Source organism: Poecilia reticulata, linkage group LG1, assembly GCF_000633615.1.
Source record: "Poecilia reticulata strain Guanapo linkage group LG1, Guppy_female_1.0+MT, whole genome shotgun sequence".
Taxonomy (NCBI): Eukaryota; Metazoa; Chordata; class Actinopteri; order Cyprinodontiformes; family Poeciliidae; genus Poecilia; species Poecilia reticulata.
Window position 1 is genome coordinate 9,866,210 of NC_024331.1, and position 21,184 is coordinate 9,887,393.

A 21,184-nucleotide genomic window follows, 5' to 3' on the forward strand; every position below is an offset into this window, starting at 1 on the left:
TTTGGTGCTGTAACGTGCTGTATATATGCAAAACTCATTAAAGCTAAACATGAAAGAAAGACATTCAGGCGACGGATTAGAGTGCTTACATCAGACAACGTTATGATTCACTGGACGTTGCTCGATAATCTCCAGTTGGAGGTTTAAAATGTTGTCTTAAATTTCCTCTTGTAAAAGAACGAAAGCACAAGTAGCAGCTGTTCAAACTGACCACAGCAACAGAGATCACTTTTTAAGTGATACTGAGAACATTTTGGAAAGTAGAACTTTTGATTTAACTATGTTTAATTAATGGAGGGGGTAGGAGGTCCAACATCAATAAATGTTGTTGTTGCTTTTTTGTTGTTGTTTTATTTACCAAATTACCTGCACCACAGTTAGTGCAGTTACATCTTGACAGATAGTACAAAATCAACTTTCAGCAGATACTATAAATTCCATTAAATCTAATGCAACTTTTTTTTTTTTAATACAAAGCTATATGTTTTGGCTGCAATTTGCATAAAGGTAAAAAAAATCCCTAAATATTTGTATAATTCCTGGTTTGAATGAGAATCTTTTAACTCTGTGAATTTGCCTTAAAAGATCCACCCTATCTTTTGGTACCTGAACAAGAAGAAGACTCAAACTCAGGTTTGCTCACTTTCAGCACCTGAATTTATGTTTTAGACAATAACTTATAAAATCAACCATTGTCTTGGAACCTGCCATTAATTACCCACGGATTTCTGCTTCTTCTGACACAGAGGACAATTTCTCTGTAGCAACCACTGAAAGTTATAACAATGCAGTTTCTCTTATCATCCTGCACACAGAAAACGGTGGCAGCAAGGTTTTAAAAAAATATAAAACTTATTCTTTACAAGTGCCAACATTTTTGTTCTTGCTATGTTATGCAGTTTCACTGTGAATTAACTCCTTTTTTCCTTTTGACAGCCTTACTGACCTTTTCGATGCCATGGCAGGAACGTTGGGCAGGAGACATTTACAGTAGTACCTGGACGTCCATCAGGCCAGCAGGCATACAAATCAAAGGTTCTGTTACACACCAACCCTGCAACACACACATACACACTCACACATATAACAGCACATAATTGTTGCTTTGGATGGATGTAAGTTGGACATTAAATTTACCGTAATGAAGTTCAGTCGCTCACCTGTGGCAGGGGGCGTGGAATTGATCTGGCTTGCGCAGTTGTCCTTGTAGTTGCTCCACTTCTCCTTCACAAGCTCCAGAGAGTTAGCAAAGGACACCTGCGACGGAGAGGCTTCGTAAGGCTCCAGCAGCACAACAACAGCCCTGTTTTCTTTACCCCCCCCCCCCCTCCTCTCTACGGCGTCTCAGTCTCATTCAGCGGTACCCAACAATGAGTGGATTAGGGAGGGATTAAAGTTGTGTTTAATTTTATGTGTGAAAGACGGGCAGGGTATTAGTAACACTGTACCTTAGTGCAGCTGGAGAGCGTAAGCAAGGCCAAGAGGAGACACACCTGGGACATCCCACCGATGCTGGGAAGATGGGGGTCGGCGGGGACCAGAAGAGAGAGGAAACCCACATGAGGCTCGGCCCTATTCCACCCCACGGCCTGTACACGTGGACACACACACACACACACGCGCACACGCACGCATACACACAAACACACACAAAAATAAAATAGAGAGAGAATTTATTTTCTGAGAGTGTGGTGGAGGTGGCTGGAGATAAATGTTTACGGCACAAACATTTTGCAGCGTTAATGTCAAATACATGCTGTTCCGTGTCGGCCTTTAGAAAAATAAAGATGCCCACGAGCACAATTTACACCCCGACTCGTTTCAGTTCAGCGCACAGCTTTTCAGAGAATGAGCAATCCATAACGTGTCACTAATGGTCTGCCGTACATGCACAGCATCTCTTGTCAATACTCCAAAACAGAGAGAGATTTTAAAAACATCAGCTCATGCCGCGCAACGATCGGTTCATCATAACAGACACTTTGCAGTACCTAGGAGAAGTATTTGTGCTTTTTTAAAAAATGTATGCATATTTTGTTGTATTATTACCGCATAATACAAAATACTTTATTACGATATTATGTGATGGATCAAGGCAAAGTAGTGCAGATCTGTGAAGTGGAATTAAATTGATGCATGATTTTCAAATTGTTTCACTAGTACAATCATGCTGATGGTGAACATGGCAAATAGTATTTCAATAAATGTAGATTCTTTCAAAGTAAACATTTTAATAAATTAAAAACAGATTGGATTTTCTTTTAAAAACATAGTTAAAAATGCATGATTTAGAGAGTCAGTAGATGCTGTTGTTTTAGTTTTGTCTTATTGTTATTTTTCCTTCAACTTTATACGTTATACTGATTTTATTCTTCTATCATGTTCGAAACAAACTTTCTGAGGGCCCTGCAGCGCCTCCTGGCGGCCCCCAGGGGGCAGCGGCCTCCACTTTGAAAAACACGTCCTTGGAGACTATTAGCAAACAAATAGCATCACGGAGGACCACAGCAGACAGACAGGTCAGTGAAACTGATGTGGAGAAGCAGGGTTAGGCTATAAAACGACATCCCAATCTTTAAAACTCTCAATAAATACTTATCATCCACAAACAGAACATATTTGGCACAACTACAAACTTAGCGGGGCGGTCAAGTAGATCATTAATCAATAAAGTAGCCAAGAGGCCCATTGTGACTGCAGGCGTCCAGGTTCTGTTAGTCTGACAGCTATAAGTCCCTCCATAAATCTGCTTGTGGAAAAAAGAAATGGAGAATACCAGAAGACGTCCCATTTAAACTTACCACTACAACTGCTGCGAGGAGCCCTGATGGGGAAACAAAATGTAGCAGAACGCTCCATCAGATGAGCCTGAGGAAAACTAGACTTCTTCTCTTGTAACCTGAATACATTTCACCTATAGCTACTTCTAACAAACGTTCAGAACTGTGAAATCATTTTTAAGCGAAAGGCAAAACCTCTTTATGAAACGGGAGAATAAATCCATTTGCCCTCTATTGAAGAACTTAGGGTCTCCATGTCCTGCATGACTGAGGATCCACATCAGAGTCTGGCCAGCTGACAGGGAAATAGAGCAACATTTTACCCTGAACACACCATCCTCACAGCGAAACACGGCAGTGGCAGCATCATGCTGGGTTCTTTTCTCTAGCAGGAACGGGGGAAGCTGCAGCTGGTGGGAAGATGGCCGCAAAGCCAGGGTTTATGTCAAAGTATATAATTTTTTTTTTGATAATATATGGCAATTCTTGAAAATTAATGTTTACAAAGCTTCAAAAGAACGGGTTAAAATATCAAGGTGGCGTGAGGTTGCTAATGAAATGTGTGGCACACTTTTAAGATATTAAATTGAAAAAAATAAAATAAAATAAAATAATTGTTGAAAATCATAACTCTCTTCCAATTTATTACTATTTTCATCTAATATCGCTACAAAACTCCAATGTTGAGCTTTTCACATAGGAAAATGTAAACAGATTCACATAACACAAACACTTTTTTGCAAGGCACTCTCTCCTCTAATCAGGTTTGCTTTTTTTTTTTTTTTCGTTTCCAGGCTGGGATCATGTGACGCCGGTTGACCGTCCTCGCCCACGCAGTTGGAGAACAAAACGAAATCTGAAACGTTTCTGCAAAAAACACCTTGAGCATGGAAACATTTTTGGCTAAAACGTTTCAAATTCCATTCTATTCCAGTCGATTTTTGCTTCGGACGCAGAGGATCCCATCCGGTGCCGAGTCCGGGCTTCTCACAGGGATCTGAGCAAAACATCAATAGGCTGTCATGCTGTACAGATTAAAGCATTGCTTTTTTTTTTTTTTTTAAGGACTACAGAACAAACAATAAAACAAATTGCTGGGATTTGATGCTACAGTTGTAATCCTCTTTTTCTATGAACACATTGGATTCCTATTAAATGAACAGCAAACGAGAGCAGAGTAGGAACATACGTTGTTTTGGGGCAAAATACAACAAAATCAAAGGGATTATATGAGCAAGAATAAATATTCTGAGAAATGCATTTGCTTTCTTTTTACAAAAAAAAAATCCGACAATAAATTTGAATCTTTGGGAGGTTCTTTAAATGTATGCAACGATTTAGTCGCTAATTTGTTTCCATCCAGCACTCCTAAAAAAAAATAAAAAATCTTCATGTATATAAAATCCATCACTGGATTACCTTCCCCATATTCGTAGAACTTTACATGATGGACAACAAGAGGGTTTAGGAGGATTACCAACGATAAGCTTCAAAATATGACAGGTTTGAAAGGCAAACTAAACATTGTTGGTTTTGCTCTTTCCATAGATTTGTTGGCAACAGCAATAATAATAATAATAATAATAATAATAATAATAATAATAATAATAATAATAATAATAATAATAATAATAATAATCTGTTCTTATCCGCTAAGCTGCAGTGATTGAGATTATGAGCCATGCCTGCGGCTCCCTCTGCTTTGCTYGTGGTGTTCCCCACGGTGGACTGAATATGTTTTTAGGTGGAAATAATGAAATATTAACTCCTATTGTAAATACAGCGGTGCTTCAAATTGAGCCACTGCTGTTCATTTGTGTCATGAGCTGAAAGGAACACGACAGTAACACTGATTGTGGTACTTACTATCACACTGTTAGCGTTTTGATAAGCTTTTCTCTATATGAAGATTATTTTCCCTCAATTTCCAGAAGATCTCTGCAGGTTTCAGGAAAAGAAATCGAGGGACTATAAGAACAACTTGAAATCATTTGTATGATAGTTGAAAACATGCATATAATGTTCATTATGTTGGAAAGGATAAAAGACATATAAATGCCATGAACACAACTCTTTTGAAAATATAAACATGTCTGTGTCGAAATCATCAGATCGGAACAGTGCATGTCAGTCCATTAAAAAGTTTGCTCTGTTGATATAATAATTAAAAATATATATATATATTTTTAACCTTTAATTAAGGTTTTTAACAAACACCTTAATTAAATGTGCCTGAAAGATCATGTATTAGGGATTTAATCACAATTTTGTATTGTAGTGGATTGATCAGTTTGGATATTTTTCTGTGAAATATAAATCTTATTCGTGAATAAATGACCTATTTGCACATATTTTCATATTCAAAGGACAATGAATCTTGAGAAGCCGCTTTACGTAGACTCAGTGCTATTGGCTGATGTTTGCAAACGACGCAATCCATAAGTGGCATTTACTTTCGTTGGTGCTGTTTCCCACAGAGGACCAGAGTGGACGTTAGCTTCCACGCTAGCCAAGGACAAACTGCAATCTCAGTGTGAAACATTAACGGACAAAGGTGTCATACCGAAGTGCTTGCACAAGCAGTGAGAATACCATGAGCTGTTTCGATCCTCTTTAAGCACACATCCTCATCTTGTTGAATGTTTTACTCCAGTTTCTAAATATCACAAGAAATACCTCTCAAGGACCGGTGACACATTTAGTTTGAAAAAGATTAAATCGCACAGCGGCCACAGTTAAAACCTTTTGGAGATGAAAACCTATATCCCGATTCTCATGACACACGCGGCCACAGAAGCAATTGATTTGGCCAGATAAGTCAGCATAAAGAGGTTAATGTGCTCATGTTAATGTACAGATGTGCGTATGGGTTATGCAACAGGCCGCCAAGGTTAGCGCGTCAGTTTTCATGCAACCAGGACACACAGCAAAGGACGACTAACTCTCTCAAACCGATAACCTAATCGACCCGCACAGGCAGGTTTAACGTTATGCACAACCAATCACAGATAACACAACGTCACGGCATGATGATATCTGACTGTAATTTACCATCATATTTATATTCAGTGCAGAGGAGCTGGGGCTGAAAGCTGGACATTAAATCCTGAAAGCATCTTTCCTGATCTTTAATTTATAGCCACGGCGCGGTATCTTGGGATTGGGAAGATTACCTTAATCTCGGTGCACTTTAGAGCTTTAAGGGACGGTTTTTGCAGTCGAAAAGCCTAACACAAAATTCTCCGAATTTGCGGCAGTTTTCATTCTCAAACTTTAAGTTCAGTGCTTTTTCGCATCTTGTCATAATGACGCGCTGCCCTTAAAAACTCTGCGTCTCATCTTGTTCTTGTGACCTTGTGTTAAACCCCCCGTTTAAGTATTTGTTTTATTTTCCACAGTTTGACTCTGAGACGTCACAGTGAACTCCAGTGACTATTAAAGTAATTTACCTGACATTTCAACGCAAACGCCGCAAGAAAAAGGACTCGGAAGCCATAACTTTCTGTGTGAGGAGCGAGGAAAAGAGAGAGAGAGAGAGACACAAATAAGCGAGAGATAAAAATAAGAATATCTGATAATTGTTGTGTGACCAAGTTACTCGGCGTGGCTCATTTGTTTTCCTTTACGATATTCAGACTATATAAATTACCACACGTTATATTCTGTACAGTTTGTGTGCAGCTGGGAGCCACTCATAACGCTACATCGCCTGCAGTTATTTCCTTTAACAAACTGTGTAGACGTCATTTGCATTCACGCACTCACACGCACGCACGCACGCACACACGTTTTTTTTAAAGGCACAGTAATATAATTTTGACCTGAACTCTTGCAAAACTTGCTGGTGAAACATGCCTGATGTGGCATCTTGCTTGCAATGTGTGCAAAGAGCTAAAAGAGACATAATCACTTTTTTTCTCAGTTAACTAGAAAAATCACAAGATGTTTCACACTCCTACTTACTACTGATTATTTCTTTTAATTAAAAAAAATTTTTTTTTTTGTTTTTTTTATGCATGACGCACTCAACTAAAACCCTCTGAGTCGTGCAGGAATTTGTCTTTCAAGAAATAAGAGCTGGATTTCTAATTTCAACTTGAAAGTCTTTTCTTGTCTCTTCTTGGACAATTTTTCTAATAAAATGTTTGTTGAAGAAAAGGATAACTCTCATCATTTCAAAAGTGGTAACTAAGGTTGTTTTCTTTTCACTCTTTCAAAAAGTATGTGGTTTATTTGTTCCTATACAAACTAGCAAAATCACTTGTCTGTGCACATTGTCTTTTTTTAAAAAGATGTGAAATAAGAGCAGCTTCAGCCAAGACCTTTTGAGCCGCGTTTGTGTTTGATCATAGGTTGGTTTCTCCTCCTTTTAACGGCAAATTAACAAAATGAATCAGGAAGAATTAAATGTAATTTGACTCTGCCTTTTAATTGTCCTCTCTGCATGATCAAAAAAAATCTCTGCACATGACAAGAAGTACTTCATACAGAAGATGCTCCTAAATAATGTAGAGTCAAGGAAAAACAGACTGGATCAGTGTTCTGATTGAGTCTGTGTAAACAGCGCTTTCTTACATTACACACACTACGATTGTAAATAAACGTAGCACACCAGTGAAAGGGTGAAGGTGAGGAATTTCAGACCTCATGCATGTTTTTATTAGCATAACTACTGCAAACACATGCTACTAAAGTTTTAGGTTTTCATCAGCAAAAAACAGGAAGTCACTCTCTTGCATAAAGAAAAACTTCACGGGATCCCATCATGTAAATCAAACTGGTATCCATATTCTTTTATTAAAACGCGTCTTTACATTTATTGAGTTGTCATTGGAGGTGAATATACATTCATAGGTTTGGATTCTGCTTCCTTGAACAGGATGTAGATGATACAAAACATATTCATTACACTTTTTACACAAAATCTTTCTTAGATGGTAACATTTTAGTCTGGTGAGTTTTGAGCTCCTTTCTTTTTAGGGGCTCTTGTCTCTTTAAATTCAAACAAACTTCAGCTGGCCACGCCCACCAACTCAACCTTTACACTTGCACATGAAAACGGTTGTGCAGGAGATGTGGAGCCTCCTGCACAATAAGAATACACCAAGTGGTTTCTGGATGGTAAGTCAACATTAAAAACACTTGTCTCTTTTTTCAGCCATTGTACAGAGCATATAATGGTAAAACCAGCTGACCAAACGTGCTGGAGCTCAGCTTGGGTTGCTGGGTGAAGCGGTCGTTTTTGAATCAGCTCAGATTCCCATGTTTGGTTCTTTGTTCCACATTTACATGGCATAAATCTGCTCTCTCTAATGACACATGATCAGATGATTTGGTTTTTCTTTTCCACTTAGTCTCATCTATAATAATCTCTGCAATATTAAACTAAACAGCTTCCTCTCATCCGTCCCAGACCATACCAGTGTTTTCTGCCCGGGGACCGTTCCTTTCTTTTCTCCACTCACACACTTTCATCAAAACTGAACTTGGGGGGAGGAGGGGAAACATTAGGAAGACGAGCCAAGAGAAGTTGAGTGAGCGTGCGACTGCGGACCCTTTTAAAGCTTTGACCTTAAACTATCAAATGACCAGTAATGAAGTTCATGTAAAATGCTATTGATTACCGTTAACGTGACATCGGTCACCCGTGGGTACGGCGTAGTGTTGCGGAGTAAACGCATTACCCACAATGAGCGCTTCCAAACTCTGTTGTTTAAATCAATCAAGCCTTCCCAGGGTGACAAGGAGAAGGTAATTAAGCAAAGTGTGGAGACTACGTAGGAGGTAACAGAGACACGCGAGTAGCGGCTGTAATGGGACTGAGCTGAGGCGTAATTATGTTGTTTCTGCTTCGGTAAGCCGCTGTGCCCTGTATGACGAATGACACTAAACTCTAATGTTATTTCTCTCTACAGATTTTTTTTTTTTTTTACTCTTTCTGTACTTTATACCAGAGAACAGAAATGTTTTGTTGTTGTTTTTTTAGTTTCAGTCTGTTGTGTATTGTTTTGGTCAATTTAACCGGATGATTCAATCAGGCTTTGATCGGTTTTAATGGTTTTTAATGCACTTTCATTTCTTTTCACAGTTTAAACAGAACAAACACGACTGGACATCAGCCAAGTGCTGCGAACAATTATTTACCTGCTTGCAGATTTCTTCAGCTTTTGCTTATAAAGGTTTGTCAGCATCAAACAAATCTTAATATCAAACATAACCTGAGGAGGAGAAGACGAAAAAAACAAGAAGCTGTTTTCAAACTGTAATGTTGTAATGTAATGAAGTGGAGGAAAGTGATCTGAAACAACCTCGGCCTATGGAAAAACAAAACTGACTTTCAAACTTTTACTGTACGAAGAACGATTTGGCTAGCTGATATTTTGGCCTTATCATAAATTTTATGTATTTTCCCAGAGAAAGACTGAAACTCAGCCACTACTGAACAAAACACAGAAGTGAAACAGTGACACCATTTTCTGATTTTCTGTTAGTTTTATACTGGGTAGAATAAGATTCACATCCTTTAAAAAAACACACTAAAGTCTGCAGAGCAGTTTCTCAAAAGTCTTTTAGATCAGTTGCTTTTTTTAAATGTGAGGAAAGCCTTTTATTGCATGTTTTCCATTTCTACTTCTTAATGCTGAGCGATGAACGTAATGAAGCCAACCTGAGGCGAGACGTTATTCTGGGTTCTCTGGTTCTCCTGGATGAGTTATTGATGCACTCTTAGATTACATACTGTTTTGCTTATTTAAATCTTTTTTTTTCTTTTTTTTAATCCATATCACATTTAGAGACAGAAATTAAAGCGATTTTTCTCTTATTCCATATGCCAGACAGTCATCTGGTGTATCTTCTGAAATTTGGCTCAGATGTTCAATCACAGTTGGTTTGAATATTTTTTCTCTCTTAATAAAATAAATTATCATTGGAAAATACTTTGTTCATTTATTCAAGTAATTTTTTTCAGCTGATATCAAAAAACAGTGTAACTAAAAGGTAAAACAGAGAGCATGCGAAAGGGTGCGAATACTTTTCTTATGTCATTTCCCTTTATTCAAACTTTACGATTTGCATTTTTAGATCCTACCTGTGTTTGGAGAAGATTACGGATAAGACTTATTCAGTTCTGCTCTGAAAGTGGATCATTTTAGGTTAAAGAAATGACTTGTACGATATCGCTCACATAAAATAACAGCGGGAATTTATAAATTAATATTTTTATGATGCTGCGAGCATAAATTTGATGCAAGATCAGTCAACCAGATAGCATGTGAAGTACTCTGAGAAAAACTGTAAAAAATTTAACTTCTCTTACTTTAATACATCTCTCAGACCAACGTAGTGTGATGCCGCAGGTTTTAACTGCCCTGCTAAAAAATTAAGCAGCACAAATGCAACAACTGTGAAACATTTCTTTCACATAAGTAAGTTATATTCACACCACCCAGAGCTCTCCACCGCCTACAGCTACTTTATGACATGTATTCTGTTGTCTTTATCGTCAGGACTATTCTCAGACACGCACATGTTAAATGGTGGCAGTAAACACGTGACATTTAAAAAAACTGCTTTATAAAAATTTTAATCTATGTTTTCCCCCATTTAGTTAATTTATTGCTCAAAAAGTCATTGATAGTATCAAAGTTAGATAAGGGGTGAAACGAGTGAGCTTCTGTAAGAAAATACTTGTAGATAATTGCTCTTGCATGTTGGCATCTGAATTTCTGCGTTTTATTTGACTATATAAGTTCAGTCCATTTATCATTTATGACTTAAAGGACTGTTTTATTTATTGTTTTTCATTTGGTATTTTCAAAATAGAAAACACAGGTCCAATCTGAGTTGAATAATTCTTCACTTATGATAATTTTTTAAATAAAACTTTTAACACTTTCATGAATGAATTATGATCTTTTTTGTCAAGATTTTTTTTCCTATTTTTTTATTTTCTTAAGGCATAAAAAAGGTAGGAAAAAAATGTGTTAAACAAAAAAAATATTGTAGTTTTATTTTTTTAGGTGATCAATTGTAATTTTCTCCAAATACAAAGTTGTTATTTGAAAAACACATCAGTAGTATTGGTCTTTAGGGGTCATCTGATGTGACAATATTTTTTTTACCGTCTACAGTAGACGGTAAAAACTGGGTTGGTCGGTATGCTTTTTTGTCTGTCGGCCATATTGGATTTAACAAAAATAATATCTTGCATTTGCAGCTGATGGCCAGTAGTTGACAGTGTATTTTATGATGCATTAATATCCACTTCAGTGGTCTGTGTGCATTTATAACATAAAAATGGCTTTTAGACAGCTGTCCACTGTAGTGACCACTATGCATGAAAGTGTTAATTTCCATCCATTTTCTTACACCCTTGTCCCTTAGTTGGGTCAGGAGGTGCTGGTGCCAATCTCCAGCTAACGTTCCGGGCGAGAGGCAGGGTCACCCTGGACAAGTCGCCAGTCTGTCGCAGGGCAACACAGAGACACACAGGACAAACAACCATGCACACACACACTCACACCTAGGGGCAATTTAGACAGACCAATTAACCTGACAGTCATTCCTAAAATTTCAATTTTTCAGACAAAGCCTCCCCAAACTGAAACATCGATCAAAACTGATTTTCTACACTCACCAAAGGTGGAACAAATGGGGACAGAAGGAGGGATTCACTCAGGTTCAGTTAAGTCAAGAACCACGACTGCACTGATTGGAGGAATAACTTTCTCTTTTTGCTTTCAGTTCCTTCTTTCCTTCTTTTTCTTATTCTCTTCTGAGTTGACATATCAGTGGATTGTAACATCCCATTTCACTTCATTTAAAAATGTCTCCGAATGGACCGTCCGGTTCATCAAAACAAAAGCTGATACTAATAGAACTACACATATTGGGGAAGTTAAAGTGGCGTGCTTCGGCAAAGAATTGCGGGAACTTAAAGGAGACACACCTTGAAAGCTGAGATGTGCAAACGAGCGCACTTGATTTCTTCACGTTTGGACCGATGGAGAAAACTCCAGCATATTTTTTAAAACCCAAGCGACGGTGACCTAAGCATCTAAAGTCCCTCCCAACGAGCAGGAGATGATGAAAAGAGGTTTAAAGTCACATAATCTAATCCTTTATTTACATCCAGCTCACCGCTCTCATGCTGCACAATGGTGTCCAGATGTAGTCGGGATGTTTTTTTTTTGTTGTTTTTTTTATAAACAAGCAAAACTGTTCCCTTGACAGCCAACATCTGCTTTATTCAGAGGAAGCTTCTCAGAAAACAAAGCAAACGTCAGCCTCATCTTTCTTCAATTGAATTATTTTCTGCATCTTCTGTGTTCAAAGAATTCCTCATTCCTTCTCCATCTTGTTTGCCTGACTGTCCTTCAGCCTTTCTGACGTGAAATGAATTGCGAACAAACTGAAAAAAATAAATAAATAAAAACAGCCAAGGCTTTGAAAGGGTCCAATACTCTGTGTTTTCTTGGTATTTTTATTTATCATCTTGTTTCCTGTCTGACTTAGGAGTCTCAAGCACACAGTGGGTCCAGCAGGGACAAGTTTCGCTCCCTCATGTCGTTGTTGTTCATGTCAGTGAATCAGTTCCTCCAGGATTTGGCATGAAAAAATGCGGGTATTTGTTGATTTTGCATGAATTTCTGCAACCCGCAGAATTGTAAGAAACCAGGGGAACTAATAGATGAAGAAACATCCTTAATGTTTTTCTGGACTGTTAAAAGTGTAGATCACAACACTTTATCCTACACTGATGTCCATTCTTCAAATTCCAATATCACGCTTAACCCTTGTATGTCGAAATGGGGTCCAACCGACCCCACACATGTAAAACCTGTATCATTTTCCATAGACCTCTACGTTTGCCTCAGTCCTCGCACGCACAAGGGTTGAGCATTCAAAATGCCTATTTGTTATTAAGAATAAAGTTCTTCAGTCTTTTCTGGCTACAGAAAACAAGTCAGTCCATGTGTTTTCTTCATGGTTAACACTTGGAAATAGCTTAAATACTTTCAATAACCACTCTGCTCAAATTGTCAACACTTCCAATGACGAGACATCTGGGCTGGAAACGCATTTGGGAATCAGTGAACTACTGGCAGGTGGTTCAAGCGACTCGATTGCGACATTCGGAGTAGGTTTCCGTTAAATCAGAAGAGCGATGCACAAGGAAGGCGAGCGGCCAGTTGCGGCTTCGGATGAACGCGGCAGTATCCAAATGAGATCGTAAAAGTAATGTGCGAAAGAGAAAAAGACAAAAAAACAAAACAGTAAGAAGCAGCAGAGTAAGAAGCAGCGTGGTGGGACACATGTGGGAAGATGGCCTGGCCAGCACATACCATTCTCAGTGTCCCGTGGAGAATGCCCAGGGCGAGACCCTAAATCCTCAACCCTCCTCTCTGGGCTCCATAAATCTCCTGCCATCCATATCCTGCTCCCTTTACATTCTACTTTAGCACTAAATCCATCTTTAGCGCTCCCCCTCCGCTCCCGCCTCCAGCAGAAACACAACATTTCACAATTTCCCTCCCCAAATGGAGCTCATGTGGAAGTTTATGCTCCTGAATCTGAGTGAGATATAAGAAAAATGACACGAGAAACAGGGTTTGTGGTTTTCAACCCAAAGTCACTTAAATCGTCATAAAGCTGAAAAATGACTCGCAGATGGTTTTGGTACAAACAAAGTTGGAGAGCTTTCTAACTTCGAATATCGTTGTATATTTCATTTGCTTGCCTTTGATAAAAAAATAAAAATAAAAAAAAGACCAGAAGGAGGCTACTGATTATGATTTGGTTGGTTTTTCTGAAAACCAAGTAAATTACTCAAAAACTATTTTTGTGGGTATAGTAGTCGTCTTGTAATCGGAAGGTTGCAGGTTCAATTCCAGTTTCCTCCTCCTGCCTCGTGTCGATGTGCCCCTGGGCAAAGCACTTAACCTGAAACTGTCTACCGATCTGTGCACCGGTGTATGAATGTGTCTCCAGTGCAAAGCTCTTTGAGTGGTCAAAATGATTATAAGTTCAGTCCATTTGACCATTTAGGACAATTATTAAAATAAAAATTGAATGAAAGCTTCAGTGGATCATATTCAATGTGCAAAAGCCAAACAGCAAGAAAGGATGAATCCACTTCTGGTCAGAAATGTTCAGACATTCATCATCTGGAGGAATCTCATATTAATTTACACATTTTATTAATTTAAATACTGGGGGACTAAAGGAAGATGATGCGAGAGCCCATGAAGAGAAACCTGATGTACTAAAGACATACAGTCTCTTCCAACAAGCCCGTGAGCCTGAGTAAAAATGTCACAAGTTTGCATGTTTTACTGTATCACACCCAAACTAATCGATCAGCCTGCTTGTCGTGCATTTGCAGATCCCGCATCGGCCAACATGCATCACCAAATCCTGCGGCACTTGCCACCGTGGAGGACACAAAGTGACGACACAACACTGTAAAATTCCACAATTAAAACACAGAAACAGTCTGAAGCAACTCAAAGGGGAAAAAAACTGATAGCACTCACGATTATGATTAAACTTTTGACTTATAGCAAGAAAGTTCTAAGGAATAGTCAGCATCCACAATCACCTCCAGCAGTCTGTATGCGTACCTGCATGTATGCATGCCGTGCCTGCAGGTGTGAAAATCTTGGCACCTTCATTGCGGCTGTGACGCATTAAAACAGATAAGATGACAGTTGATGGGGAAACACAAAACTGTGTGACTTAAATCAGACCAAAGTAGAGGGACGCTGAAAAAAAGAGTAAAAAAAAACCCACTATACATTCAGCAAGGTGAAGTTAATTTCTTTGTTTACAATGTGGCTGACATGCAAAATGGCGCTGCTGCTGCTGGTACAAGTTTAAAAGCTCTGAAAGTTGCAATGGAATAACAGAATCATCAGTCATAAGCCTCAAAGTGCAGCCAGTGTCCTCGAGTGAACTCTAAAAAATAAACCAGCAGAAAATGTTAACATCAGTCTGAATTAGCTGCTGTTTTTTGAGGACGCAGTTTGGATAAGATAAAGTCATTATCTAGAATGAATGAAAGAAAAAAAACCTGATGAATTTCTGGATCACTGAGGCTGTAAAAAAGAAAAAAAAAAAAAAAAGAGAGAGAGCAGTGTTTAGTGGAAGTCGGAGAAGAACCGTGTCGGAGAACCGTGTCATGTCACTTCACTCATTTTACTGTGCAGATTTCACACAGCTAAACGCAATATTTAAATAAATCTCTAACAGCGCTCATTCTGATCTCAAACCTGTCCTTGAAATTGTTCTCTTTGACGTTGATGTGAGCAGTTGGCGTTACCATGACAGCAGTGAATCGCGTTAGCAGAAGTATCTACGTAAGGGGCTACAGTAAAGATCATACAGTTTGTTCTGAGCGTCCTTCCCTTCCATAAACCTCGATGTTTTAATGCCGGCATTGTGCAAAGGAGCTGGAACCATGTGTGTGAAGAATACACTTCCTGTAAAACTCTCCTGTTATGAGTAGCGTTGTGCAAAAACTGAATATTTGTGGCAACTGGTAAGCCATACAGTTGCCAAAAAAGAAGTAGTAACTATATTGTCACTTTTATTTTTGTCACAATAGTACCACAAAATATCACGATAAAGGGTTAAGTCCATGTTACCCTCCACTGCTAAATGGTTAAACTCATCGGCGGCATGTGCCATCACCACATCGGTTCGTTTGGTCATGAAGAAATTACACTTGGCTGATGTCCAGTGAGCTGCATGGCAAAAAGAAAGGCCACCTGGGAAGCCATTAAACCAGCTATGGTGTAGTAATTAGCTCACACCTTTGAGTAGACGTTGCAGCTTACTGCAGACGACGAGTTACTAAATGAATGAGAAACCCCCCAACTCCAAAATGGAGAACTGCTACTTTTTATTTTGTGTGTGTGACACATCAGCTGATAGAGAAATGTTCATTCTCCAGTGGAGCATCATGGGCCTTTTCTTTAAGCTTTTATCTTAGGTTTTAATATTTGTTTTAGTTTAGCAGTTTATTTTTGAACGGTTCTGGGCAATAAACGAGTAAAAGTCACAGCAATGGTGATGGAAAAATACCACTTTTTCCATCCCCACAATATACAAAATAATGTATATCACTTTAACTCCTATCGGCTAGAATGCATTATAAATGCAGTATTAATAATGTTGTTTTCTACTTTCTTTTTAAAAATGCCATTTTGTAATCTGATTATTTTCTGCTCCATTTTTTAAGCAGTTTCCTAATTTCCACTGCTTTTCTCAATTTTTTTCTTTTTCTGTTTTAACTCGATTAAAATTTTTTTTTTTGCACATTACAGATGTTGCATCTACTTGAACGCGATCATTCACTGTTTTCATAAGCGAGAAGGCTTTGCCACTTACAAATCGTCCGTGCCATTCCCAGGGGAATTGGTGCGCAACCTGAGATTAACAATGACATAAGCAGTAAAGGCAACATCATTTAAAGATAATCCAACCTGATGGACATGAGGTCCTGAACCGTCTCCACTGCTGCGCCTCACTCAGCTGCCCGACTGTCAGCCATCTTCACATGTTTGACTCAAGTGGAAAAGCTCAAATCGCTCTGAAGCTCAACTGAATCATATTTAAATCGTTCCATCTCTGTTGACTGTTTCCTGGGAATCTCAGAATACATAAACCAGATTCACCTGCTGCATTCTGTCAGTGAAGTAAAAGCTCTGAAAGTAGTGACACTTTTTGATCAGAAAAATATTCTGTAGTAGAACAATTGACATCCAAGTGCAAAAAAAAAGTTTTTTTTTTCTTTATTTCGTATTTTCTTCGCAATAGAAAAATTGGTTAATTGGTCCAAGAATTCAACCAGTTAACCCACAGATTTACAATTAACACTGAAGCTTTATAGCTTTGCAACATGATATTTGGAAAGACCTTAAAAGATGAATGTCCAAAAACACAAAGATCAGCAATTAGGAAAAGTTATGGTCATTTGCTGTGTAATGTGTAGAGCATAAATATCAGACAAACTGTCTCACAGTTTCTGATCAGAAGGTAGAAAAGTATCATTTTTCAACTAAACTGAGCATTTAAAAAAAAAGAAAACAAATGTACAGGCCTATATTCTGCAGTCTTGATCATATTCTCTTTCAAAAACAGATTTTTTTTTTCTCAAATGATTAAGACGTCAATGCAGATTAAGAAGAAAAGGAAGCAGGAAAAACTACATTTCATCACCTTTCTAAAATAGATAAAGTCGTTATGTAATTTATTTATATKTATTTGTTTTTGCATAAATCATCTTTTGGCAAGAAAGATGTGGTGTGTTTTTTTCCCCGCTAAAATCACTTTTGGCACAAAATGACTCAGGCTTTTGCTAAAGGAAAGTGATGAAAGAAAACCATCGAAAGCTGATTAAAGCCAAGGTCTTCAGAAAATGTCTTGAAATGTATCAAGTACACCTGAGATGTAATCCAGTGGTTAATATGTGACAATTTATTGTCATATTTAACATCAGAGTGACTGATTGTAGGATAAATATAAACATGGCCGAATGAATCTACAGGTGTCGTTACACACCGTCTCCTCATCTCATCTTTATCGTATTTTTTATTTTTTTTGCAGGATCAGGATCATAGATTGTATTTAAACATATATGCTCCATGCATTCATCCTTTGTGAGTCTGACATCGACGGTAAGTTTTTATCTGAACATTTGACAAAAAAAGACAAGAGTTTATATTTTTAAACCCTGAGCTGAGATATAAGGAAGCTAAAAGGCTACGTTGCCATAAGGGGAACCAAATCAGCTGTCGTCTGCGCATCTTTCTGAAAGAAGCTTTGAATCAAAACAACCATTTTTCAAAGCATTTTTGGTTGATGGATGAAAACGTAAAGAAAAAAAAAAGTTATTGCTGTCGTGACTGAGACAACGAGGCCAGAAGTGGAAGTGCGTGCTGGCAGAACTTCCACTCTCATGTCTGGGGCTTTAGCTGGACTCCCTGGGGCCAAGGAGCCGAGGCTTTCAGACCGGCAAAATACCACTGGGCCAGACGGGCACGCACACATTCATTCGAGGCGGCATTAAGCTGGAGGCAGGGCTTACCTGAGTGTGGAGAAGAAGAAATTAGGTGCTGACAAAGTTTTACAGTTCAACCGGTCAACATTTTTGCCAGCTGTGACCCAGTTGAAAAACAATACAGCAACTGAGTGGGCGTACTCAGGAACGGTCTCTGTCTCTTTTCGATATCTGGACAGAAGATGGTCTAGAAAGGCTTCAGCTCTGTAAAATCTTATGAGTTATTTCAGCTACAATCTTTTGAGAAAATGAGTACAGCGTAGGAAGATTCTCCTAGCTTGGCTAGTAGCTAGCTGTAGTTAATCACATCATCCTAATACTAAGAATGTGGTGGTTACCCAACAGACTGAGTGCCAAAAATGTTGTTGTTAAAGATGATCAATTATGCTTTCTTGAACATGTTAGTCTAAGTCTATGGGCTGCATAAAACACGTTCATTATATATTTTTTTGCACAAATTTATTCTTAGATGATGAGATCTAAGAATAAATCTGGTCTGGTCACTTCTGCCTGTTTTGAGCTCCTTTCTGAACGAGCAGTTTTAGAGCCTGTTGTCACTTTAAGTCCAAATAAGCTGCTTCTGGCCCCAACTCAACACTTACACTCGCAAACAGATGCATAACTATTGAAAAGCAGAAATGGAGCCTCCTGCACAACCAAAAAGGAAGAGGTTTCTGGATGGCAAGTCAACAACAAAACACTTGCCTTTTCAGCAGCCATTGTACAGCTCATACAGTGATAAGATCAGGTGACAAGATGTGCTTGGAGTTCTGCTTGAGTTGCTAAGTGACAGGCCGGACTTTGCTGGGGTTGCTAGGTAACAGCGCAGTGCCTGTTGATAGTGACTCAACATTTGGGAGGGTTTTGAAATGGTTCATTTTGCAGACACTAAAAAACATGAACTTAATTTTTTTTAAAAAGAAAAATAACTTGGTGTTTTTTCTAAACACTTTGGCTGTAAAAAAAAAAAAACATATACAAATGTCCAAAATGTGAATTTCACTTGTTAGGAGGTGCACAGTTATTCCAGCTTTTTGGGTTTATATATATGTATATATTCTTGTCTTTCTGATTAATTAAATAGAATACATGTCATAATAAAGGATGGATGGAAAGGTGGAAAGAGTTTGAAATGATATTCTATGATCTCAAACTTTTACATTTTAATGGGGGTGTGGAGGCTTTTGGGAGTCAACGTTTTTTGTTCACTGAAATGCTGCTGCTTCAGGCTTCCTCCAGTCAAATAATTGCAACATTAAATTTGGCCCCCTGATTTATAACCCATTTAAGTAAAGATAAATATTAAATTAAAGCTTTTTTCCTAAGAAAGTCAGTTTTGTTAACTTTTAATACATTTGGCAAAAGACAAAAGTTCAGGAGTTCCAGCTTTGCTACAGCCTCTCAGCTCAGCTGCCCTCATGCTCGGCTTGGTGCCCTTTTCTCAGATGGTGAGGATGAGGATATGCCCCCTCGACCCCTGACCTGATGTCCTGATTTGAGCAGCAGCTTTGTTGTAACTCATCTATCTCTTGCTGCGATAGTAAATTCTTCTTTTTGAACATCGTAACTGAGAGAAAAATTGTTCCTCTGTAATTCTGGTTTCAGAGTTTTTCAATGAACATTAGCATTAGTAGCATTATAGCAAGCCAAAACCAATAAAAACACTCAGCTTGAACATTAGCATAAAGTCTGGGGGGGGGGGGGACACTTCAAAGCACATTCAACAAGGCTTGGCTTTTTTGTGCTTTGTATATAGTTTGCTACAATAATATGAAGGTAATAATGGCACTTTGTACCCTTACACTTTGCCAAAATTATGTTTAATGAGGTTTTAATGTGCAGATTATGTAAATAGGAAAAATAATAATAAAAAAAAGGCAGTTCATTCTGATCTTTAGAGGTTAAATGAATACAGAGGGTGAAACCTGCTGCTTAGCTTGTAGCCTGAAGCTTGAAAATTAAGAGTTCAAGTTCAAGAGTTTTCCATTAATGGACATAGTGTAGAAAATATGTCCAGAACATGGTCATATTCTTAACTATGTCCATTACTACTCCTAATTAGTTCAAGAAACAACAATTCTAACATGTTTGTTTAAGGGAAATACATTAATATCTACTTCATATTAAAATCCAGCTGTTGCCTATTGCTATGTAATTGCAGGTGGCGATCAGGGCAAAGGGGATCAGGGGACACGCCTGCTCCTAAGGGAAAAATTATATTGACCAGTTGATCTAAAAGTTGTGTTTTTACGACTATTTTGGAGTTCCTCAACATGCTACAAGTTCAGCTAGCTAGTTCATGGCGAGCTAGCTGAAACAGATTCCCATTTGCGGGAATGAAATGAGCTGAAAGTCAGACGTTTCAATACCACAAATGGGAATCCATTCTAGTTATTAGATCTATGTTCCATCATTGGATGACAAGCATGTGAACAAGACAATGCACAATATTGTGATGAAGTAAACATTTCACAGCAGTGAATCTCAGCAACTGAGATCATAAGAGATTTATTTATCTCTCATAGTTTTATGCTTCAGGCTACAGGCGTGTGCAGACTTAAACTGGTGTCAAACTAGATTCTATGATGGTTGTAGTAGTTCTAGATCAAAAAATATGCACAGCTAAAAAATGCCTTGTATTACCAGGGAATGGAGAGAGAAAGCAAAAAACATGTTTGTTTGTTTTTTTTGCATTTGATTTTTATGTTTTTACGTTCTTAAAACAATCCAATCTATTCGCTGTCCAACTTTTTTCTCTAGATGTAATCAGTTTCTTTGCAAAAACTGGGATTGAGACAAGTTCTTTAATTCTGATGGTTCTGTTTGCGTATCTGCAGCTGAGTGTAACTAACAAAGTAGCTGAGATTGAAGAATTATATAGCTCTGCTATATAAATACAACATCTAAGCTCAATTTCATCTTTTCCAGCAACACGGGGTGGTTTGATCCTGGAAACTAAGCATGCATTACATGTCCAGTAATTCTCCACACAATGTGGCCAGAACAAGAAAAGTTTCTTTCTCCCCTTTTGGAGGATAATTTTAACTTGCAGCACGCCCCCGTCATGTGATACGGTGATAAGAAGTCATGCTTCTTTGAGTGCATGAGCTCTGTGGCGAGGTGGTTTATGAATGATGGAAAAACTGCTTCAGGAAATAAAAATAAACTAAGAAGATTAGATCTGATCAAGCTTACAGACTCCTTGTCTAAGTTTGTCTAATGACAAATGGAAACAGAAGGAAAACATAATTCATGTTTTTTCTGTCCATGTTATTATGCAGAGAGCTAAAATTAAATTCCTCTGGATCCCATTTTGAACATTGCAGCTAATTTAACAGAA

The 21,184-nt window shown here is 38.2% G+C and overlaps 1 protein-coding gene across 1 annotated transcript in view; it reads right to left on the reverse strand.

The window, feature by feature from the left end:
• Positions 1–21,184, reverse strand: part of gcgrb (glucagon receptor b) — a 55,178-nt gene that overhangs the window by 13,483 nt on the left and 20,511 nt on the right. Inside the window, exons 2-4 of the mRNA XM_008424176.2 lie at positions 1,449–1,589; positions 1,161–1,257; positions 947–1,054 (exon numbers count right to left, since the gene is read on the reverse strand). Coding sequence (XP_008422398.1) covers positions 947–1,054; positions 1,161–1,257; positions 1,449–1,502 — 259 coding nt within the window. The 5' untranslated portion in view covers positions 1,503–1,589. The remainder of the gene's footprint in view (positions 1–946; positions 1,055–1,160; positions 1,258–1,448; positions 1,590–21,184) is intronic.